This window comes from Lynx rufus, unplaced genomic scaffold (genome assembly GCF_022079265.1).
Source record: "Lynx rufus isolate CCGP_SWC_20201006 ecotype Redwood Valley unplaced genomic scaffold, mLynRuf1.p SCAF_23, whole genome shotgun sequence".
Taxonomy (NCBI): domain Eukaryota; kingdom Metazoa; phylum Chordata; class Mammalia; order Carnivora; family Felidae; genus Lynx; species Lynx rufus.
The window spans coordinates 810,452-835,310 of record NW_025814838.1 but is presented as its reverse complement, the minus strand read 5'-3'; the positions used below and the strand labels follow the sequence as shown (position 1 = coordinate 835,310).

The 24,859-nt window shown below is 40.8% G+C and overlaps 1 protein-coding gene across 7 annotated transcripts in view; it reads left to right on the top strand.

The window, feature by feature from the left end:
• Nucleotides 1–916: 916 nt before the first annotated feature.
• The window catches only part of ITGAM (integrin subunit alpha M), a 46,235-nt gene continuing 22,292 nt past the window's right edge, over nucleotides 917–24,859 (top strand). For 2 of the 7 annotated variants that reach the window (XM_047087706.1, XM_047087704.1), the window contains exons 1-12: nucleotides 917–1,012; nucleotides 2,539–2,647; nucleotides 6,605–6,708; nucleotides 7,027–7,097; nucleotides 7,244–7,361; nucleotides 14,889–15,019; nucleotides 15,460–15,605; nucleotides 16,349–16,502; nucleotides 18,704–18,854; nucleotides 19,492–19,565; nucleotides 21,269–21,398; nucleotides 21,685–21,827. In XM_047087706.1, the coding sequence (XP_046943662.1) occupies nucleotides 985–1,012; nucleotides 2,539–2,647; nucleotides 6,605–6,708; nucleotides 7,027–7,097; nucleotides 7,244–7,361; nucleotides 14,889–15,019; nucleotides 15,460–15,605; nucleotides 16,349–16,502; nucleotides 18,704–18,854; nucleotides 19,492–19,565; nucleotides 21,269–21,398; nucleotides 21,685–21,827 (1,359 nt within the window). In that variant the 5' untranslated portion in view covers nucleotides 917–984. Of the gene's footprint in view, nucleotides 1,013–2,520; nucleotides 2,648–6,604; nucleotides 6,709–7,026; nucleotides 7,098–7,243; nucleotides 7,362–14,888; nucleotides 15,020–15,459; nucleotides 15,606–16,348; nucleotides 16,503–18,703; nucleotides 18,855–19,491; nucleotides 19,566–21,268; nucleotides 21,399–21,684; nucleotides 21,828–24,859 lie in introns of those variants that run through there. The other 5 variants (XM_047087703.1, XM_047087702.1, XM_047087707.1 and 2 more) reach the window with 4 other exon arrangements.

Here is a 24,859-nt window from a genome sequence, read left to right as displayed (position 1 = left end):
AGAGTGAGACATCATTCAACCATCCCTCTGTTGTTGGCTATTGAAGCAATTCTAGTTTTTTGTTATTAAAAACAATGCCACAGTGAACAAGCTTGTAAATACATATTTGTACTTCTCAACTATTTTTTAGGATAAATTTCTGGAAGTGAAAACTCCTAGACAAAGTGTTTGAGGCTTTTTTTTAAGCAAAATAATATTTAAAAAGCACTGGGTTTCTCTGTACCTGACTTGTCCTTTCTGATGGTTATAAAAGGAGGACAGCTGTGGCTGAAGGGTACTCCTATTTCCTTGGGCAGGAGGGAAGGACATTTTGCAAAGTGTACTTTCAGAGAGACACAGTGTGACTGTCCACATATGCTTGGTCTGTATTAATATTAGTTTAGACACATGTTCCAGGAGGCAGACCCTAAGTTTCTTCAGCTTGCTTTTCTTTTTTAAATAAATAAATATAATATATATATATATATTTTTATTATATTTATTTATTTATTTATTTTAGAGAGAGAGAGGATGAGCAAGAGGCAGGGGAGAGGGGTGGAGGGAGAGAATCTTAAGCAGGCTCAAAGTAAGCAGGCTCCACACTCAGTGCGAGCCTGTCACAGGACTTGATCCCAGGACCCTGGGATCATGACCTGAGCCAAAATCAAGAGTCAGATGGTCAACCAGCTGAGCCACCCAGGCACCCCTCAGGTTGCTTTTCATAATGCTTGGCCAACCCTAGAAGCAGGTGGGCAAAGAATACCTTTGGGACAGGGATCTTGTTGGTTTGGGCCAGGAATATGGTTAGGGAGGGAGCACAGGCTGTTTGTAGTCCAAGGAAGAAGGTTGAGCAGGACTGTGCTCACTAAGCCCCCGCCCTCTTCCTTTGAATCTCTAATAGACTTCTGCCTCCTACTTCTCCTTTTCTGTCCTTCCTGTCTTTGGTGGCTTTCTTGAAGTGGCTCAGTGGTGCATCCAGCTCCACAGTTTCTGCTCCCTCCAGCTATGACTCACAGAGTTCTTCTGTTAACAGGTACCCTAGGGACTTGGTGGTGGTGGGGTGATCAGAGTGAGGAGACGGGGACCTTTTGAGTCTCTGAGTGGAGAGAGAGGGCACAGAATATCTAGGAGTTAGATGGGGGGAATTTGAGGAAGGACAAGGGATTTAAGAAGCAGAGAGAACTAGACCAAGATGGGATGACCAGAGAAGCTTGGATGAATATTTAAGTTTACAGACAATGCAATGGGGCTTGGCTGTCCCCTTCACTTTACAGATGAGGAAACTGAGGTCCCAGACAGGTGGAATGATATGCCCAAAAGTCAACATATATTGGATTCTCAGAGTGTTTCTTGGATTCCATTTTACCATCTCCACTTTGTCTACAGTTCTATTTTCCAAGGAACCAGGTGTAAATGTTTGTTGAATGACCAAAATGATTCAAATCTGCTTCCTTTCATGCCTGTGCTTTGTGGAGAATGAGCCAAATAAAGGAAAAAAAAATGCTTGAGAGTTGCATACGAAGGAAATTGCCTAATAGAGAGTCTTTAAGAACTTGTTAGGCAAATCAGCAGGGTAGGAGCATAGGGTGGAGCTCAGAGAGGGACTGATTGTACCCCATATTAGTGGTCTTTGGGCCAAGAGTCAGCAAAGTAACTTATGCCTGTGGCCATAAGGCATGGATTCCCCTACCTGTTTTTGTACTGCGAGCCATAGGTCTCAGGTGAACATTTGCAATTGATTCATGATAAGGAAAGCTAACTCTGAATCCCGGTGAAGTGACACGTTATTTTCCCAAAAGAATTCCATTTGTCTCATTAGTAAATTTATATTACAAAAAAGCTGTACTCAATTATTATATTTTGAATTTCCCTAGTGAAAAATTTGTGGAAATACATTTTCTCTCTTGTTGTGTAAGTACTTACCTAATGTACTCTACTTGCTTCTTGGCCCACAAAACTTAAAATATTTACTATCTGGCCCTTTATAGAAAAAGTGTGCCAACCTCCACTTCAGACAGTTGGACAGTAAGACAGTTGGACCTGGGAGGCAGATATCTCCATGCTGGGTTAGGGTGAATTCCAGCAGGTAGATGCACAGAGCAGGAGGGCAAGTTGCTTTTTTAAAAAATTTATTTATTTTTATTATTATTAGTGTTATTTTTATTTTTATAAAGAAAGGCAGACTGCCACGTGCAGCGCCTCATTTGGATGTGTCTGGAGTCTTGGAAGCTTGACTATCCTACGTTCTCCTACAAATGGACCTTGAGAGCTTGTTTGGAGGTTCTAGCATGGGAGCGCAGCTACTCATATACTTGTGGCGGAAGAACGGTCCTCCTCTGTCAGGGAAGGTCGTCCTCTTCGACCGAGCGCGCAACTTTGGGAGGGAAGCACATGGAGCGGTGAGGGAGGAAGGAGACACCCGCCTAGCCAGTCAAATCAGCCGAATCAACCCTGGCAATCAATGGGCTGACAGATGTCGCAGCCAGATCACCCTCACATCCAAGTTGCTTTCTTATCTCCTTACGTCCTCCTGACCCTCAGGCTTTCTCCTCCTTCCAGCCTTGGCCTTATTATGTCATGGGTTCAACCTGGATACTAAGCATGCAACGCTATTCCAAGAGAATGCAGCGGGCTTCGGGCAAAGTGTGGTCCAGCTTGAGGGATCCCGGTAAGGACCACATGTGGAGGTCTCTGTATTACACTTCTCTTTAACACTTATATACTTGAAAAAAAAATCACAATTTTGTGGATTTTTTTCTTGATTTACTTTTTGTATAGGTAATACAGATAGAGAGTTCTAAATTCAAAAGATCCTAAAGAGTGCAATAGTAAAAAGTCTCCTCAGCACATACTCCCTTCCCCCATTCTTTACCCAGGAGGTTCCCTGTTAAATGGTTTCTTGTGGGTCCTTGCAGAGTCTATGTTGTGTGTACCTCCAAATTTCCTTAACTCCCATTCCCCACACAATTTGTAGCACACATTGTATTCAAACTACTGCTGCCTATTTTTGTAAATAAATTTTATTGATCCCATCCTCATCCCAACTTGCTATTCGTTGTTTATGGACACTTTGGAGCTACAATGGGAGAATCAAGAGGCTTCAACAGGGAGTATATGGCCTGCAAAGCCTAAAATATTTGCCTATATAAAAAGAATTATGGAAATAGTATTACCTTTCCACAAAAAGTTTGCCAGCCTCTGCTCTATTCTGAGCTTTGCATTTTTTTTCTTAATAGAGCTTGGTAATTTTCCCAGATACATGCATAAAAACTTTACCCATTCTTAAAAATTTTTTCTTAAATGTTTATTTATTCTTGAGAGAGAGAGAGCACAAGCAGGGGAGGGGCAGAGAGAGAGAGAGAGAGAGAGAGAGAGAGAGAAGGAGACACAAATCTGAAGCAGGCTTCAGGCTCTGGTGAGCACAGAGCCTGATGTGGGACTAGAACCACAAACCATGAGATCATGACCTGAGCTGAAGTTGGACACTTAACCAACTGAGCCACCCAGGTGCCCCCTAACTCATTCTTTTAAATTCTTGCATCAGGGGCTCCTGGGTGGCTCAGTCGGTTAAGTGTCTGACTTCAGCTCAGGTCACGAACTCGCGGTCCGCGAGTTCGAGCCCCGCGTCGGGCTCTGGGCTGATGGCTCAGAGCCTGGAGCCTGCTTCTGATTCTGTGTCTCCCTCTCTCTCTGCCCCTCCCCCGTTCATGCTCTGTCTCTCTCTGTCTCAAAAATAAATGAACGTTAAAAAAAATTAAAAAAAAATTCTTGCATCATATTCTATTATTTTGAGGTACTATAGTTTACATTGATATTACATTTAAATCTCTTCTTAATAGACATTAGATTGTTTCCAAATTTTTGTGATGTGAAAAATGCTGTCCTTTTGTACATGTGTGAGTATATTTGGAAGCAAATTCCTAGAACTAGGATTCCTGGATCAAAGGAATGCATATGTGATGTTAATAGATGTTTCCAGATTACCCTTGGTGGAGGTGGAAACAGTTTGTACTTACACCAGAAATTTATGGAAACACTTACTTCCCCACCCACCTGCCAACCCAATGTGTAATCAAACTTCTTGATCTTTGCAAATTGAATAGGTTAGATATGGTATCTCAATTTAGTTTTAAATTGCATTTATTCATTCATTTATTTATTTATATTTATTTTTGAGAGAGAGAATGTGCAGGTGCTCATGTGTGTGAGTTGGGAAGGGGCAGAGAGAGAAGGAGACAGAGGATCTGAAATAGGCTCCTCACTGTCAACGCAGAGCCCTGTGTGATGCTCTAACTCACAAACTTTGAGATCATGACTGAACAGAAGTCAGACTCTTAGCCACCCAGGTGCCCCTTATTTTTATTTTTTATTTTTATTTTTTAAAGCGTTTATTTATTTTGAGAGACAGAGCGAGAGAGCAGGAGAGGGGCAGGCAGAGAGGGAGACAGAATCCCAAGCAGGGTCTGCTATGTCAGGGACTCAAACTCATGAACTGTGAGATCATGACCTGAGCTGAAACCAAGAGCTGGATGCTCAACTGAGTTACCCAGGAGTCATGCAGGTGCCCCTTAAATTGCACTTGTTTTTAAATTTTTTTTTTAACATTTATTTATTTTTGGGACAGAGAGAGACAGAGCATGAACAGGGGAGGGGCAGAGAGAGAGGGAGACACAGAATCGGAAACAGGCTCCAGGCTCTGAGCCATCAGCCCAGAGCCCGACGCGGGGCTCGAACTCACGGACCGCGAGATCGTGACCTGGTTGAAGTCGGACGCTTAACCGACTGCGCCACCCAGGCGCCCCTAAATTGCACTTGTTTTTAAATGAGAAATGTATTTCCTTTTCTGTGAACCTTTTTCTTATTTGTTGCCCATTTTTCTATTGTTTTATTTCTCTTTTCTTTATTGATTTGTAGGAGCTCTGACTATATTGAGGAAAGTAGTCTGTGGCATGAGTTGCTAATCTCCCTCTCACCAGTTTATTGTTTGTCCTTTAACTTTGTATATGGTAGTTTTTCACATACGGAAATTTAGAAAAAAGTTTTTGTTCTCTATAGTTAAGAATCTGTTTCTTGGTTTGCCTTTCTCTTTTTTTGTCCCTTCGTTTATTGCTTGGTTTCTTAAATTCCACATATGAGTGAAATCATACAGTATTTGTCTTTCTCTGACTGACTTATTTCACCTAGCATAATAGTCTCTAACTCCACTCATGTCGTTGCAAACAGCAAGATTTCATTCTTTTTTATGGCTATTAATATTCCATCGTGTATGTGTGTGTATATACATATATATGTGTATATATGTATATTATCATCATCATCATCTTTTTTTTAAAGATTTTATTTTTAAGTAGTCTCTACACCCAGTGTGGGGTTTGAACTCACAACCCAAGATCAAGAGTCACACACTCCACTGACTGAGCCAGCCAGGCTCAGAATACACCATATCTTCTTTATCCATTCATCAGTTGATGAACAATTGGATTTCTTCTATAATTTGGCTATTGTAGATAATGCTGCTGTAAACATTGGGATGCATGTATCCCTTTGAATTATTGGTTTTGCATTCTTTGGGTAAATATCCAGTAGTGCAATTGCTGGATCGTAGTATAGCTTTATTTTTAACTTTTTGGGGAAACTCAATACTGTTTTCCAGAGTGGCTGCACTAGTTTGCATCCTACCAACAGTGCGTGAGGGTTCCCCTTTCTCCATATCCTCACCAGTACCTGTTGTTTCTTGTGTTTTTCGATTTTAGCCATTTTGATAGGTATAAGGTGATATCTCATTATTTTTTTAATGTTTATTTATTTTTGAGAGAGAGAGAGAGAGCATGTGCACAAGCAGGGGAGGGACAGAGAGAGAGGGAGGGAGACAGAGGATCGGAAGCGTGCTGACAACAGAGAGAACTCACGAACCACAAGATCATGACCTAAGCCAAAGTCAGATGCTTAACCAACTGAGCCACCCAGGTGCCCCCAAGGTGATATCTCATTGTAGTTTTGATTTGCATTTCCCTGATATCACATACAGAAATTTATTCAAAATGACTGAATTTAAAATGGTTGAATTTATTCATCAAAAATTTTTCTTTAAATTCCAGTATAGTTAACATACAGTGTTATATTAATTTCAGGTGTACAATATAGGATGCAACAATTTTTTTCAAAAAATTTTTAATGTTTATTTATTTTTGAGACAGAGAGACAGAGCATGAATGGGGGAGGGGCAGAGAGAGGGAGACACAGAATCGGAAGCAGGCTCCAGGCTCTGAGCCATCAGCCCAGAGCCTGATGCGGGGCTCGAACTCACAAACCGTGAGATCGTGACCTGAGCTGAAGTCGGACGCTCAACCGACTGAGCCACCCAGGCGCCCCAGGATGCCACAACTTTTTAATGATTTCTTGGTTTTGTGTCATTCTTAAAGAGGCCCTTCCCCTTCCAATATTTAAACTTTTCCCATTTTTTTTCTTTGCTGAATCTTCCTCCTATTTCAGGGAATTGGGAAATACTGAGGGTTGTCTCTTCTCACTTTCCTTTGAGTGGCAGAACTTCCATGGTCTCCTTCTTTCCCACATGCCATGGTTTTCTCTTGTCTCTGTAGTGATCTTTTCCTAACTCTCCCCCCAGGTTGGTGGTTGGAGCCCCCCAGGAGATAAAGGCTGCCAACAAAACAGGTGGCCTCTACCAGTGTGACTACAGCACGGGCAAGTGTGAGCCTATCTCCCTGGAGGGTGAGTCACTGCCCCTCCTTGGGATCCAGGGCTAGGCTTCCACCTGTGTGTACACCTGAACTTGCCAGGCATTCCTTTTGTTCTGAGCGTCTGTAGTTGGGGGCTCAGGCATCCAGTTCATCAGTCTCTGTGCTGTATGCAGACTCTACCTCAGATACTTTCAGGCACCCCCTTCATGTTCCTTTCCTGTGACTTAGGTTCACCTTGATCTGTTTAGTCTGCATGTCTCCCAGGTTAAAGTGACCTCTGTTGACCTTCACATAGCCCATTTTATGCCCCTGAAGGTGACCATGTATATATATATATATGTCTCCTCAGTCCCCCTGGAGGCGGTGAACATGTCTCTGGGCCTGTCTCTGGCATTTGCCACCAACCCTTTTCGACTGCTGGTGAGTTGTCCTGGGTCATGGGATTGTTCTGAAAGAAGGAGTCAGGGGCTTATGGCTGCTGGGGCTGGGGTCTGTGGAGGGTGGCAATGCTGAGGTAAAAGGACAGGAAGCAGGAACAGCCCCTCCCACATGCAACCTTCCCCCAGGCCTGTGGTCCCACTGTGCACCAAACTTGTAAGGAGAACACCTATGTGAATGGCTTATGCTTCCTGTTTGGATCCAACCTACAGCAGCAGCCCCAGAGATTCCCAGAGAGCCTCAGAGGTAGGTGGCCTTTGGCAAAGAATACAGATGGGTAGTGTGAGCATAAGGGCAGGACTGGGATGGGGACTATTCACAGCCTGAGGGGTGACTTAGGGATCTAGGTGCAGAAGTGGGAGGCAACTAGGTTCCAACAGAGATGGTAGGAGTTGATGCTAGGATTTTGCACTTTAAGAAAAGTCCTGATATAAATATAAGTATAAATATAAATATAAATATAAATATAAATATAAATATAAATAAGGAAAGTCCTGATATGCCCACTCATCTTTGTGAGATGATGTCCCAACCATTGTCCTTAGAATAAGTGCCTAAGTCTCCTAATCATAGCCTTTGAGGCTCTGAATGGTATGGCTTCTTCAACTTTTCTCCCATCCAGTCTACCTCAGCCACTGTGCTCCAGCCACTCTGGCTGCCTTTCTTCAAGAACAACACCAAGTTGTCCATGTCTTAGGGCCTTTGCACTCACTATTCCTTAAGCCTGGAATGCTCTTCCCTCAGATCTTACCTGGCAACCCATTATTGTCAACTCAGCTCAAATGTCACTTCTTCAAAGAGGCCTTTTCTGAGTGGATCTTCTAATCTTTTCCATCATCACTCCCTACCACATTGTCCTACTTTACCATTTTCATACTTGTATGTACATATTTTACTTGTTTATTTTATGTCCTTTCTTCTGGAATGCAGGCTTCATGATAGCAAGGATACTACTGTCCAGCTTGTTCATTGTTCTATACTCTCATATCTGTTGCTGCTTAACAAATTACCCCTGAACTTAGTAGCTAAAAACAATAAATGTTAATTATATTACAGTTTCTATGAATCAGGAATCTGGGCATGACTTAGCTGGGTAGCTCTGCCTTAGGGTTTTTTTTTGTGTGAGATTGAAGTTAACTTGTTAAACTGGAGCTGTGGTCTCATCTGAATGCTTGACTGAGAAAAAGATCCACTTCCAAGCTCATTTACCAGATTGTTGAACTGAAGGCCTCTGTTTTCACTGGTTGTTGCTGGAGGCTTCTCTCAGTTGTTTGTCACATGGGCTTCCCTATAAATAATCTCATAACTGCTCCCCACAGAGCAGCTGGCTTCCTCCAGAGTAAACAAGGGATTAGGAGAGCAAGAGGGAGAGAAAACACCCAAAGAAGAAAACACAGTAGTTTCATAATCTAATCTCAGAAGTAAAAACACATTACTTCTGTAATTTTATATTTCTTTGAATTGAGTCAAAAAGTCTAGCTCACACTCAAGAGAAGGGACTATGCAAGGGTGTTATTTCCATGAGGTGAGAATCTTGGGGACCACCTTAGTGGCTACCTACCACATTCTTGTTCCCCAAACATTTGTTGACTGAAAGAGTGAGTGACTAACTGAATCTTTTTTTTCTAAACTACTTTTTGCCACTTATTTCTTCAGCTGCTTGGCCTTCTTTTTCTTGTCTTCAAGTTGGTTCTGGAAACAAGGGCAGATATATCTTCCTTTTGTAAGTTTTTTTTTTTCTCTCAAGCTCTGCTCCTTTGTACTTTGCTCTCAAAAGATAACCTTCCTTCTTCACAAAGAAAATCAAAGTTGCCAGGGATGAACTCCCTCCACTTACCCCTTCTCCTTGTTCAAATTTTGCAATGGTATCACCCTTGGTTTTAGAGAAAGACCTGTCTCTCCACCTTTCCATGAATCACTCTTTTCTCTGGGCTTTTGAGGCTCTCTCACCTCACCAACTTGAAATCCACATCTTAAATCTTTCATTCTCTCTAGGAGCTTAAATTTCTACCCCTCTTTTGAATGTAAACATGCTCATGCTTATCCATATCTTAAAATCAATCAACCACCAAAATTAATAGCACTAAAAATACCCTTCTCTCTCCTTGATCTCCTCTATATCTTCTGCCATTTCTCCTTACCTTCACCACCACACTTCTTGAAAGGGCTCTCTCTCCTTGTTTCTATTTCCCCCATATCACCATTCTTCACCCTCTGACATCTGGCTTCTGCTCAACCATCATATAAATCTTCCTCTTGCAAACGGCATTTATGATTCCCTAAATGCCAAATCTCTTTTCTGCCCTCATATTTACTGACTTTTCTGATGTGACTTACAGATCATCTCTTCTTTCCCAAAACAACTTGGCTCTAGATTTCTCCCTTCCCCTCCCTTCCCCTCCCTCCACCTCCCCTCCTTCCTCTCCTCTCCCTTCCTCTCCTCTCCTTCCCCTTCCCCTCCCCTCCCCCTCTTCTCCCCTTCCTTCTCCTCCCCTCTCCTGCCTTCTCCTCCCCTCCCCTTCTCTCTTCTGTCTTTGCTTCTCCCCCTGCCAAGGGCTTCTGTTAAGCTTCAGTTCCAGGCAGTCTTCCTCTGCCTTCTTTGCATGCATAGGGGTACCATGTTACAGCTTCTATTCTTGTCCATGTGTTCTTCGTGCCCAATCACATCCAGTTCTGTGGCTTCAGCTCCACCCTCACATTTCTCTCTTCTGTTCTCACTCTCAGGATTCAATACTTTTCTTTTAAAAGTATTTTTAAAAGTATTTTTAGGGTGCCTGGGTGGCTCATAGCTTAAGCATCTGATTTTGGCTCAGGTCGGGATCTTATGATTCCTGAGTTGGAGTCCCACATCAGGTGAGCACGATCCCCTCTTTGGGTGGCCTTGAGCCCCAATTTGGATGAGCATGAGCCTCACTTTGGTAAAAGAAAAACAAAAACAAAAAAGCAAAAAAAAAAAAAAACCCGCAAGCCCCACTTTGGGTTAGCCCTGTTTCTCTCCTTCCCTCTCTCTCTCTCTCCCCCTCCCTCTATCTCTCTCTCTCTGCCCCTCGCTCACTTGTGACACCCCCTCTAAAAAAATAAAATAAAAAACATCTTCAATTCTTTAAAAATGATTCAAAATTCAAAAACTTAACAGGAACCCATGGGGGAGGGGAAGGTAAAAAAAAAAAAAAAAAGGACGTTAGAGTGGGAGAGAGCCAAAGCATAAGAGACTGTTAAAAACTGAGAACAAACTGAGGGTTGATGGGGGGTGGGAGGGAGGGGCGGGTGGGTGATGGGTATTGAGGAGGGCACCTTTTGGGATGAGCACTGGGTGTTGTATGGAAACCAATTTGTCAATAAACTTCATATAAAAAAAAAAGTACTAAAGGACACACTATAAACATTTCATTGCCAGTTTCTCGTCTTATTCACAAGCATATACATATCTATAGTCTTCATTTTGTGCCACAAATGGTGGCACATTCTGTACACACTTGATCCTTTCCAGTTAACATATCTTTGAGATTTTCAAACATTTTTTTGATTAATTTTCTTTGTATATTTTCTATAGTTAATTTTCTTTGTATATTTTCCATATAAATGTTAGAATCTGTTTATTTATTTTTAAAAAGCCAACGCTTTTTTTGGGTAATTTAATTTTTTTATAGATCATACAGTAAAATTGACCTTTTTCTTTTAGTGTACAGTTCCATGAATTTTAAAGTATTTATGGGTTTGGATAAAAAACTAACGTGAACATGGGGTGCCTGGCAAGCTCAGTCAATACAGCATACAACTCTTGATCTTAGGGTTGTGAGTTTGAACCCCGTGTTGGTTGTAGAGATTACTTAAAAATAAAATCTTAAAAAAGACAACATGAACAGAAAACAAGAGTTCTATTACTCCTTTAAAAAATCCTTCATACTATCTTTTTATAGTTAGTTGCTTTCTCCCCCTCCACTCTAGTACCTGGCACTCACTAATCTGTTCTCCATCACTGTACAGTTTGTCTTTTCAAGAAAGCTACATATATGGAATTAAAACCTTTTGAGATTGGCTTCTTTCGCTAGTATAATACACTTGCATTTCATTCATGTTGTTGTGTGTATTAGTAGTTCTTTCCTTTTTTAAATTGCTAAGTAGTATTCCATTGCATAGATTTACCACACTCTAGGACATTTGTGCATGCTCAGAGACAGTCAGTGGTTGTGACAGGTTCTGGTCAGTTTCTTTTTCTTTTTAAAGCTTTTAAAATTTATTTATTTATTTATTTATTTATTTATTTATTTATTTATTTTAATTTTTAAATGTTTATTTATTTTTATTATTTATTATTATTTTTATTAAATATAATTTATTTTCAAATTGGTTTCCATACAACACCCAGTTCTCATCCCTCCTCAATGCCCATCACCCACTTTCCCCTCCCCTGCCTCCCATTAACCCTCAGTTTGTTCTCTGTATTTAAGAGTCTCTTGTGGTTTGCTTCCCTCCCTCTATGTTTGTAACATTTTCCCCCCTTCCCCACCCCCATGATCTTCTGTTAAGTTTCTCAAGATCCACATATGAGTGAAAACATATGGTATCTGTATTTCTCTGACTTATTTCACTTAGCATAATACCCTCCAGCTCCATCCACGTTGCTGCAAATGGCAGGATTTCATTCTTTCTCTTGCCAAGTAGTATTCCACTGTATATATAAACCACATCTTTATCCATTCATCAGTTGATGGACATTTAGGCTCTTTCCATAATTTGGCTATTGTTGGAAGTGCCACCAACTGAGCCACCCAGCAGCCTCCATACATATATGTTAAAAGAAGTTAATTAATTAATTAATTAGTTTTGAAAAAGAGGGAGAGAGAGCAGGGGAAAGGCAGAGGGAGATAGAGAGAGAATCTTAAGCAGGCTCCATACTTAGTGGGCCCAATCCCATGACCCTGGGATCATGACCTGAGCCAAAATCAAGAGTTGGACGCTCAACCAACTGAGCCATCCAGGCACCCCTAAATAAATAATTTTAGAAAAAAATGAACAGAGGAGTGGCTGAGTGGCTTAGTCAGTTAAACATCAGACTCGTGATATCTGCTTAGGTAATGATCTCACGGTTTGTGAGATGGAGCCCTGAGTTGGTCTCTGTGCTGATAGCATGGAGCCTGCTTAGGATTCTCCCTCTCCTGTTTCTCTGCCCCTCCCCAACTCATGTACAAGTGCATATTCTCTCTCTGAAAATAAATAAGTAAATAAGTAAATAAGTAAGTAAATAAATAAATAAAATATTTAAAATATTTAAAAAATGTACAGATTTTTTTTATATATATGAAATTTATTGACAAATTGGTTTCCATACAACACCCAGTGCTCATCCCAAAAGGTGCCCTCCTCAATACCCATCACCCACCCTCCCCTCCCTCCCACCCCCCATCAACCCTCAGTTTGTTCTCAGTTTTTAACAGTCTCTTATGCTTTGGCTCTCTCCCACTCTAACGTCCTTTTTTTTTTTTTTTTTCCTTCCCCTCCCCCATGGGTTTCTGTTAAGTTTCTCAGGATCCACATAAGAGTGAAACCATATGGTATCTGTCTTTCTCTGTATGGCTTATTTCACTTAGCATCACACTCTCCAGTTCCATCCACCTTGCTACAAAAGGCCATATTTCATTCTTTCTCATTGCCACGTAGTATTCCATTGTGTATATAAACCACAATTTCTTTATCCATTCATCAGTTGATGGACATTTAGGCTCTTTCCATAATTTGGCTATTGTTGAGAGTGCTGCTATGAACATTGGGGTACAAGTGCCCCTATGCATCAGTACTCCTGTATCCCTTGGGTAGATTCCTAGCAGTGCTATTGCTGGGTCATAGGGTAGGTCTATTTTTAATTTTTTGAGGAACCTCCACACTGCTTTCCAGAGCGGCTGCACCAATTTGCATTCCCACCAACAGTGCAAGAGGGTTCCCGTTTCTCCACATCCTCTCCAGCATCTATAGTCTCCTGATTTGTTCATTTTGGCCACTCTGACTGGCGTGAGGTGATACCTGAGTGTGGTTTTGATTTGTATTTCCCTGATAAGGAGCGACGCTGAACATCTTTTCATGTGCCTGTTGGCCATCTGGATGTCTTCTTTAGAGAAGTGTCTATTCATGTTTTCTGCCCACTTCTTCACTGGGTTATTTGTTTTTCGGGTGTGGAGTTTGGTGAGCTCTTTATAGATTTTAGATACTAGCCCTTTGTCCGATATGTCATTTGCAAATATCTTTTCCCATTCCGTTGGTTGCCTTTTAGTTTTGTTGGTTGTTTCCTTTGCTGTGCAGAAGCTTTTTATCTTCATAAGGTCCCAGTAATTCACTTTTGCTTTTAATTCCCTTGCCTTTGGGGATGTGTCGAGTAAGAGATTGCTATGGCTAAGGTCAGAGAGGTCTTTTCCTGCTTTCTCCTCTAAGGTTTTGATGGTTTCCTGTCTCACATTCAGGTCCTTTATCCATTTTGAGTTTACTTTTGTAAATGGTGTGAGAAAGTGGTCTAGTTTCAACCTTCTGCATGTTGCTGTCCAGTTCTCCCAGCACCATTTGTTAAAGAGGCTGTCTTTTTTCCATTGGATGTTCTTTCCTGCTTTGTCAAAGATGAGTTGGCCATACGTTTGTGGGTCTAGTTCTGGGGTTTCTATTCTATTCCATTGGTCTGTGTGTCTGTTTTTGTGCCAATACCATGCTGTCTTGATGATTATAGCTTTGTAGTAGAGGCTAAAGTCTGGGATTGTGATGCCTCCTGCTTTGGTCTTCTTCTTCAAAAAAATGTACAGATTTTTAATGGATTTTTTAAATTTATTTTTATTTTATTTTATTTTATTTTTTCAATGTATGAAATTTATTGTCAAATTGGTTTCCATACAACACCCAGTGCTCATCCCAAAAGGTGCCCTCCTCTATACCCATCACTCACCCTCCCCTCCCTCCCTCCCCCATCAACCTCAGTTTGTTCTCAGTTTTTAAGAGTCTCTTATGTTTTGGCTCTCTCCCACTCTAACCTCTTTTTTTTTCCTTCCCCTCCCCCATGGGTTTCTGTTAAGTTTCTCAGAATACACATAAGAATGAAACCATATGGTATCTGTCTATATCTGTATGGCTTATTTCACTTAGCATCACACTCTCCAGTTCCATCCACGTTGCTACAAAAGGCCATATTTCATTCTTTCTCATTGCCACGTAGTATTCCAATGTGTATATAAACCACAATTTCTTTATCCATTCATTGGTTGATGGACATTTAGGCTCTTTTCATAGTTTGGCTATTGTTGAAAGTGCTGCTATCAACATTGGGGTACATGTGCCCCTATGCATCAGTACTCCTGTATCCCTTGGGTAAATTCCTAGCAGTGCTATTTCTGGGTCATAGGGTAGTTCTGTTTTTAATTTTTTGAGGAACCTCCACACTGTTTTCCAGAGTGGCTGCACCAGTTTGCATTGCCACCAACAGTGCAAGCATCTTCTAAATTTTGTTGTTTCTTTTTCACTGTATTTCTTCCTTCAGCTCTGTGATTCTACTTGCATTCCTTGAAAAATTGTTTATTTTTTGTTGTTATTCAAAAGTAACATTGACATATTCTACAGATGCCTTCCTCATGGTGACTGCCATCTTGAGACTGTGTCCATGTTTTTATTAAGCTTGGAGCATGGGTTGCATATTGTTTACTTTTTATTTTCACTGCTTAGTAGAGGGTTGACATGGAAAAGAATTAATCCCAGTCTCTAATACTTAATCAGTTCATGCTCTTTCTCCTGTTTCCCAAGAGTGCCCTCGGCAAGACAGTGATATTGCCTTCTTGATTGATGGTTCTGGTAGCATCATCCAGAGTGACTTTCAGAAGATGAAGGATTTTGTCTCAACTGTGATGGGTCAATTCAAGAAATCCAAAACCTTGGTGAGGGCAAATGGGTTGGTTAGGAAATAGTTCATATAAAGCTGGCAAATCCATGGCAACCAGTCTGCCACTTTTCTCTTTTACTTCTATTGCAAAATTGCCAATTGATCATGTTTTCTTTCATGATCCTCTTTCCTGCTCTTTCTGGATGCAGCCTCAGCATTCTTCCAGCCCTCTGTAAAGCAGGCCGCTCTGACTAATTGATAAGGGTTGGCATGGGAGATGAAACCTACCTGTCATCTCTGGCTGAGTTCTAGTATTCAGAGGTGGGAGCTGATGGCAGATCTCTGTCCTGGTGTGGCAGAAGAATTGGGGGCAGTGTATAATTTGGAGGGATTTGGAGACTTGAGTGTTTCAAGATTTATGTAACATTTCCTAGGAGGTGGGTAAGTGTGAGGAGGGACAATTTCTCCAGTGTAACACCAGATGCCTGTTCCCAGTTTTCTTTAATGCAGTACTCTGAAGACTTCCAGACTCATTTCACCTTTAATGAATTCAAGAAAAACCCTAACCCATCATTGCTGGTGAGGCCAATAAAACAGTTGCGTGGGCGGACACACACTGCCACAGGAATCCGCAAAGTAGTGTAAGTTCTTTGCTTAGGATGGAAAGAGGAGGTGATATTTTTTAGTTGGGATTTGAAGAATGAAGGCAGTTGTTCAGACAGGGATGGGGTAAAGGATATTTATGGTGGAGGGAACAGCATGAGTAAAGGTGTGGAGGAGGGACTCTGCATTGTATGTTCATGAAATACAAGTTGTGAGTAAAGGTAGGAGTGAAGGGGAGATGTGAGGATAAAGCTAGAGGGTGGCCACAGAGATTAGTTGAGGTCAGGTCCCTTAAGGCAACTGAAAAGCCAGTGGGGATCCACTGAAGGTTTTAAGCAGTGGGGAGATGTCACCACATCTTGTTTTGGAAAGTTCACTCTGGTGTGTGTGTGTGTGTGTGTGTGTGTGTGTGTACGTGTATAGAGGTGAGGGTGGGGATTGGGACAAAAGTATAGGAAGGTGAGCTAGAGACCCGTTGCATCAAACCAGGAAAGGTTTGTGAGGGCCCAATTAAGCTTAAAAATTTTGTTTTAATTTAAAATAGTTTAAAAAATCAATATATGCAAAAGTATATAAATGCAGTGAAGATTTCTTTTCCTTCCACTCTTCTACCTTCTCCTGTTGCCTTTCCAGGCCATGGGGCAGCCACATCTCAGTGTTCATTCCAAGGGAGCCCAAACCCCTCCTAGCTACATCTGAGCCAGTGACTGCTGATGCTTCCTCCTTAGCATTAAGAGTATCTCTATTCACATTTGACTTTTCTTTCCTCTTCCCTGGACAGAAGAGAATTGTTTCAGAGCAGTAGTGGAGCCCGGGAGAAAGCCTTTAAGATCCTAGTAGTCATCACGGATGGAGAAAAGTTTGGCGATCCCTTGGAGTACAAGGATGTCATTCCTGAAGCAGACAAAGAGGGGATCATTCGCTATGTCATTGGGGTAGGAAATGTGGCTCTCTGGCCTGAGCTTCTGTGGCCTGATGCTTCTACTTGGATACACCCTCCCTTCAATTTGTAAATATCGGTTAAACCAAGGTAGGGCAAGGTCACTGCTAGCCCACATGAGCCTGTGTCAGTTAATTATTGTTACAATGATGCAGTACAACAAATTATCTCAGATTTCAGTCCTTTAATTTTTTTTAACAATTTATTTTTATTTTTGAGAGGGGGAGAGAGAGAGAGAGAGAGAGAGACATAGAGTCTAAAGCAGGCTTTAGGCTCTGAGCTGTCAGCACAGAGCCTGATGCAGGGCTCAAACTCATGGGCTGTGAGATCATGACTTGAGCCAAAGTCGGATGCTCAACTGACTGAGCCACCCATGCGCACCAGAATTCAGTCCTTTATTTTTTAAAAAAATTTTTTAGGGGCGCCTGGGTGGCTCAGTTGGTTAAGCGTCCGACTTCAGCTTAGGTCATGATCTCACGGTCCGTGAATTTGAGCCCCGTGTCAGGCTCTGTGCTGATGGCTCAGAGCCTGGAGCCTGTTTCAGATTCTGTGTCTCCCTCTCTCTCCGACCCTCCCCCGTTCATGCTGTCTCTCCCTGTCTCAAAAATAAATAAACGTTAAAAAAATTTTTTTTAAATAAATAAAAAAAATTTTTTAAAACGTTTATTTGGGGCGCCTGGGTGGCGCAGTCGGTTAAGCGTCCGACTTCAGCCAGGTCACCATCTCGCGGTCCGTGAGTTCGAGCCCCGCATCAGGCTCTGGGCTGACGACTCAGAGCCTGGAGCCTGTTTCCGATTCTGTGTCTCCCTCTCTCTCTGCCCCTCCCCCGTTCATGCTCTGTCTCTCTCTGTCCCAAAAAAAAAAAAAAATAAATAAACGTTGGAGATTGCTTCTTCCTTAAAAAAAAAAAAAAAAGTTTATTTATTTTTGAGACAGAGAGACAGAGCATGAACGAGGGAGGGGCAGAGAGAGAGGGAGACACAGAATCAGAAGCAGGCTCCAGGCTCTGAGCCATCAGCCCAGAGCCCGACACGGGGCTCGAACTCACGGACCGTGAGATCATGATCTGAGCCGAAGTCAGACGCTTAACCGACTGAGCCACCTAGGCGCCCCCAGAATTCAGTCTTTTAAAACAATAAGTAAGTCTGTAGTTGAGCTGGACAATTTTTCTGGCTTTGACTAGGCTCACTCTTAAATCTGTAATCATTTGAAGGTTGCTTGGCAGCTTTGCTGATCTTGGCTGGCTCTCCCCATTTTTGAGGGTTGCCATCTATGTCTGTCTGCTGGACTGGAATGACTGGAACAACTGGGGTAACTTGGCTCTGCTGCTCCCAGTATCATCTTACAGTGGGCTAGCCTGGGCATGTCCTCATGGTCAAGTCAGGGGAACAAAAGAGCAAGTAGGGACACCTGGGTGGCTCAGTCGGTTGAGAGTCTGACTTCAGCTCAGGTCATGATCTCATGGCTTGTGGCTTCAAGGCCCCTGTCGGGCTCTGTGCTGACAGCTCAGAGCTTGGAGCATGCTTCAGATTCTGTGTCTCCCTCTCTCTCTCCACCCCTCCCCTGCTCATGCTCTGTCTCTCTCTGCCTCTCAAAAATAAATAAACATTAAAAAAACAATAAAAAAAGAGCAAGTGGAAATGTTTCAAGCACTTTTTTTTTAAAGCATCTGTCTGAATCATGTAGGATAATATCCATTGGCTGAAGCAAGACACATAGCCGGACCCAGAGACAACAAGCAGGGCAGATTGCTCTGCCATAAATAGGAGGATACAGCAAAGTTTTGCGGGAAAGGGCTTGGATATAGGAAGAGGTATAGAGTTGGGGATCATCAGTGTAATCAAACTACCACAGTACCTTGTATGACATAGAAAAAGGTATCATCATGGGTGCATGGGTTGGCAAGTAGGAAACCCCTTCATATAGAGAAAAAGACTCCCTTTACTCTGGGAGAGGTCAGCTCCATACCAGGAGGCATAGCACAGCAAAGGGACCAAAAGCTAATTTCTCCCTTGACAGAATGTTATGTGCAGTGCATAACCTGCCCTACTATACTTGGTAGCCCTGTCCCTATTCTGGTGCATTTCTTCATCTGACAGATATTGTTTCAGATTCTTTTCCCACAGAATTTTCTTTTCTGGATGAGACTGATACCCCCAGATGATGTCTGACTTGGCCTCTATTCCTTGATAACAGGTGGGAGCTGCTTTCAACAGTCCAAAAACTCGTGAAGAGCTTAATACCATTGCATCAAAGCCTCCTCGTGATTATGTGTTCCGGGTGAATAACTTTGAAGCTCTGAAGACCATTCAAAACCAGCTTCAGGAAAAGATCTTTGCAATTGAGGGTAAGCTAAAGTTCTATATTCCTGTAGCAGCTCCAGAGGCAGCTCCTTATCTCCAAACATGCATTTCCTCTTTAGTAGCTAGAACCTCTTAACCCTTGATATCCTCTCAGCATTAACTCTTTCCCCATTTCCTCTAGTTCCCAGCAACTCTGGCCTCACTTGGTCATTTCCTTTGAAATCAAAGAATGTAGACTTTATATTTACTTTGTAAGCCTTGGCTATAGGCTGAAAAATTGGAGGATAAGGGAGCCAAATCTCAGATAGTATTTTTCAAAAAATTTAGATATGCTACCAACATTTGTCTGTTTGAGTCACTGCTGTATTTCCAGTGTCTAGAATAGTGCCTGGTACATAGAGAGTTCTCAATAAATGTTTATTGAATAAATTAATTCAAAAATTAGGGAAAGGTTCATACACAATCTGGATTTATGGTTTCTCTTGAAAAGTTGGAAGGTTAGACTGCATTCCTACTTGGCAAAAAGAAGGTGGGACCAAATTGCCACCTTCTCTTTAAAAGGAGTACATGCTTTCTAGTGCAACATAGCTCCCATACGACTCTCTTTTTGTTTGGTCAACATAACTTTTGAGTTCCCAGCTCTTCTGCTTTCTTTAATGTAGAAAGTGCTCCTCCTCACAGGTACTCAGACAGGAAGTACCAGCTCCTTTGAACATGAGATGTCTCAGGAAGGCTTCAGTGCTGCCATCACCTCTGTAAGTGGTCCTTTATTAAATTGTGATGGGGCAAGAAGAAGGGGGAGAAGAGGTGCAAGGGTATGGTGGCTTTTATCTGCAATTGGTACTTGTTGGGAGGCATGTCTTTGATGGGGAGCAGTGGTCCCTTTTCTTTTCCTTATCAGACCTTTTTTTTAAAAAATGAGATATAGTGGACATATGGTATTATCTTTAGGTATACAACATAATGATTTGATGTATGCATGTATTGTGAAATGATCAACACAATATCCATCACACATTTAGGTAAAAAATTTATTTTTCTTGTGATGAAAACTTTAACATTTATATTCTTAGCAACTTTCAAATACCAATACAGTGTTATTAACTATACTTACCAGGGTGTACATTATACCCCAGACTTTATTTTATAACTGGAAATTTGTACCTTTTGACCACCATCACCCATTTTGCCTACCTTCCCAACAAATTGCCTTTGGCTACCACCAATCTGTTCTCTGCATCTATGAGTTCAGTTTTTGTTTTGTTTTAGATTCCATATATACATGAGATCATACCATATTTGTCTTTCTCTGACTTGTTTTGCTTAGCATAATGCCCTCAAGGTCCATACATGTTACAAATGGCAGTATTTCCTTCTTTTTTATGGCTGGTTAATATTCCATTGTATTATATATAACATTTTCTTTATCTGTGCTTCAGTGGACACTTAGATTATTTCGATGTCTTGGTTATTGTAAATAATGCTTCAGTGAACATGGGGTGCAGATATCTTTTTGAGTTAGTGTTTTCATTTCCTTCATTTCTTTCTTTTCTTTTTCATGACAGTCATTCTAACAGGTGTGAGGTGACATCTCATTGTGGTTTTGATTTGCATTTCCCTGATGATTAGTGATGTTGAGCACTGGCCATCTCTATATCTTCTTTGGAAAAATGTCTATTCAGATCCTCTGCCCATTTTTAATCAGAAATTTTTTGCTATTGAGTTGTAGGAGTTCTTTATATATTTTGTATATATCAACCCCTTACCAGAGATATGATGCACAAATATTTTCTCCAATTCTGTAGGTTACCTTTTCACTTTGTTGATGGTTTCTTTTGTTGTGCAGAAGATTTTTAGCTTGATGTAGTCCTATTTGTTTATTTTTGTTTTTGTTGCCTTTGCTTTTGGTGTCAAACCCAAAAAAATCCTTGCCACGATCAATGTAAAGTTGCTTACCACCAGTTTTATTCTTGGAGTGTTATGGTTTACGGTCTTATGGTCCATTTTGAATTGATTTTTGTAAGTGATGTGAGATAGTGGTTCAGTTTCATTCTTTTGCATGAGACTTTTCACTTTTCCCAATCCCATTTATTGAGAGACTGTCTTTTCCCCATTGCATATTCTTGAATCTTTTGTTGTAAATTAATTGACCGTATATGTATGGGTTTATTTCTGGGCTGTCTATGTATTCTGCTATATTTATCTATATGTTTGTATTTATGCCAATACGATACTGTTTTGATTACTATAATTTTGCAATATAGTTTGAAATCAGAAAACATGATGCCTCCAGCTTTGTTCTTCTTTCTCAGAATTGCTTTGGATATTTGGGGTCTTTTGTAGTTCCATACAAATTTAGGATTGTTTGTTCTATTTCCATGAAAAATGCCATTGAAATTTTGATAAGGATTGCACTGAAGCTGTATGTTGCTCAATCTTGTTCTACCTTCTTTCCCAGAATGATCTCTTGCTAGGTGCTGTGGGAAGCTTTGACTGGGCTGGTGGAGCTTTTCTGTATGTGTCAAAGGACAAATTCACCTTCATCAACACAACCAGGGTAGATTCAGACATGAATGATGCTTACTTGGGTAAGTGGAGACGGCAGGGTAACTCTAAGAAGGGGTCTTGATAGGGCATACCTCAACTAGCATAGACATCACTGGATCTTTCAAAGGCCCTTGGAATAAATTTAAAGACAGAAATTTCAAAATTTCATTTTAGTTATGTTAAAAAAGGGAGATATAGTGCAGGGTCCAGTTATGCCAACCTACTAAGCATGGGGCTACTGCAGTGCCCCTACTCTAAGGATAGGTCTCCTAGAGGGGGCTGAGTCTGTGAAGGAAAGCACTTATCCTCTCAGATCACCATCTTCAGGTTATGCTGCCGAAGTCATATGGAGGAGCAGGGTGCAAAATCTGGTTCTTGGGGCACCTCGATATCAGCACACTGGCCTGGTGGTGATGTTTAGAGAGAATGCTGGTACCTGGGAGACCAACACTGTTATCAAGGGTAGCCAGGTAAGTGCAGAGTATGTGGAGCATAAATGTGCAAACAGAGGCACCCTGGGGGCTTGACATCCCAGTATGGGCATCACCAGGTGCTATGTGTATCAGAGTTTTGTAAAGGAGCTTTCAGAGGGCTTTGAGCTGGACAGTCACAAGAATAAGCTTTGTATTTGAGAATGTTGTGTTTTCACTTTTCTAACTACAATAAATAATGACACTTGACTTGTGCAGAGCTTTCTGTGAGTCTCCCTGTGCAAAGAGCTGGTATTTAACCAGTACATAACCAGTATAGCCATATTAGTTATTAGAATATGGAAATAATTCCATATCTGTCAATCAATAGATGCTTTCCTTAGATTAATGCTTTCTTCCCCCTCCCTTGCACTCTGGTCTCTTCCTCATTATTCTTTGAACTTCCCCATGATTCAACAACTATGAGGTGAGACAGGGCATCTCAGGGGAGCTTTTGGACCTACTTCATCTAAGCCCATAGTCAGTGCCTGAGCAATCCTAACAGTTCAATATTTTGATTTTTTAAAATGTTTATTTATTTTTGAAAAGGAGAGAGAGACAGAGTATGAGCGGGGGAGGGGCAGAGAGAGAGAGGGAGACACAGAATCTGAAGCAGGCTCCAGGCTCTGCACTGTCAGCACAGAGCCTGATGTGGGGCTTAAACTCATGAACCATGAGATCGTGACCTGAGCCGAAGTAGGACCCTTAACCCACTGAGTCACCCCGGTGCCCCTAGCAGTTCAATATTTTGAATATCACCCTGAAAAAGCAGTGTGGTTGCATCTTATGTGTGGCATCATATGTGGTGTGAGACACAAAAATTTCTAGTTCAAATTATCCTTGAAAATTCCTGAAATAGGGTTGCACTCATGTGTCTGTAGTTCTGTGTGTATTCCTTTCATTTTTATCACTGGCTCACTTTGGTCTGCAATTAATGCATCATATGTGGATACCTGATTGCTCTGATACCTGAACAGCTTGTCATAATTCTTTGCCATAGTCAAATTCTTCATATGGTCTTTTCATAGTTTTTATCAACACATAAAACATAGGCATCAGTGCCTGCCACATATAAGGGGTAGGGTGAGGGAGAATACATAGGGGAATTCTAGGAAGTCAAGTGTGAATGTGATGCTACTTCTCTGTTTTAAGTGTGTGTGGTCCAGAATTACATGGAGAAGCCTGGATGGTCAACTCTTTTACCATACACAGGTATTACACATGCAAATTAGAATCAAAGATGATGAATACTAAACTGGGACAGTCTGAGTGTTATGAGAGTAAATGGGAGGGATATCCACACAAGGATGTTAAGGAAAGTTTCCTAGAGAAAGTGACAATTGATGTGGAAGAACTAGAGAAATGAAGAATGTGGAAAGAAGAGGGCCAAAGGAAGGAGAGAGCATGAGACACAGTTCAGAGTGTGTGTATTGGGGTTTGGGGAGTGTGGGTGAAAACACTGGGAAGAACTAGATTAATGTCAAATCTATCACTCCCTCCATTTCTAATGAAATCAGCCTGGTCCATGCCATCATTTCCGTGGACCTAGCTCTAGGTTCCTGTGGGTCTCCCAAAGTCTTATGTTTCCTCTCTTTAATCCATAGAGGGAGAGTGAAATTTCTAAATGAGAAACTGTTGATATCAATCTTCAGTTTAAAACACTTTGTTAACTGCAGACCAGTATTTAATAAAAATTTAAATCTATAAAAATGATAATGCATCACAATCAAGTGTAGTTAATCCCATGAATGCAGGGCTTGTTCAATAATGTTCCAGAAATGGACAAGCTGATTATAAAGTTCACATGGAAATGCTAGGGACCCAGAATAGTCAAAATATTTGAAAAAGAAGAATTTCCAATGTCAAAACCTATTACCAATCTACAATAATCAAGACAGTGTGGTATCAGTGTAAAGATAGACCTACAGGTCAATGGAATAGGACGAGGGGTCCAGAAATAAACCTATACATCTATAATCAATTGATTTTTGACAAAGGTACCAAGTTCATTCAATAGGGAAAAATAATCTTTTCAACAAATGGTGTTGGGATAACTGGATATCTCCTACCTCAAAATATACAAAAATTAATTCAAAATAGATCAAAGACCTAAATGTAAGAACTAAAGCTATAAACTTCTTAGAAGGACTCATAGGTAAATTTTTGTAATTTTAGATTTGGCAGTGGTTTCTTAGATATAACACCACAAGAACAATAAAACAAAGAAAAAATAGATAAATTTGGCTTCATCAGATTGAAAACTTTTGAGCATCAAAGGACACTATCAAGAAAATGAAAAGGATGGAAGAAACTATTTATAAACCATATATCTGACAAAGGTCTGGTATTTAGAATATATAAAGAACTCTTACAGCTCACAATAAAGAGACAAAACATGCAACTTAAAAATGGGTATAAGATTTGAACAAACATTTCTCTAAAGAGGATATATACAAATGGCCAATAGGCACATGAAAAGATGTTCAACATTATTAGTTTTTAGTGAAAGACAAATCAAAACCACAATAGAGATATCACTAGAATGACTATTTAAAAAAATAAAAAATAACAAATATTGGTGAGGATGTGGGGAAATGGGAGCCCTCATGTACTGCTGGTGGGAATGTAAAATAATAGAATCTTTTTGGAATACAGTTTGGCAGTTCCTCAAAAAGTTAAATATAGGTTTACTACATGACCCAGAAATTCCCCTCCTAGATTAGATATATAGCTTCCCCCCAAACAAAAATAAATGTTCAAATAAAAACACGACTGTTCATAGCAACATTATTCATAATAGTCAAAAGGTGAAAAAAATCTAAATGTTCATCAACTTTTGAAGAGGTAAACAAAATGTGGTACATCTATACAATGAAATACTATTTAGTTATAACAAGAATGAAGTGTTGACACATGTTACATGGGTAAACCTTGAAAATTTTATGGTAAGTGAAAATAACCTGTCACAAAAGGCCACATATTGTATGATTTCATCCATCTGAAGTGTCTGACTTAGACAAATTCATAGAGCT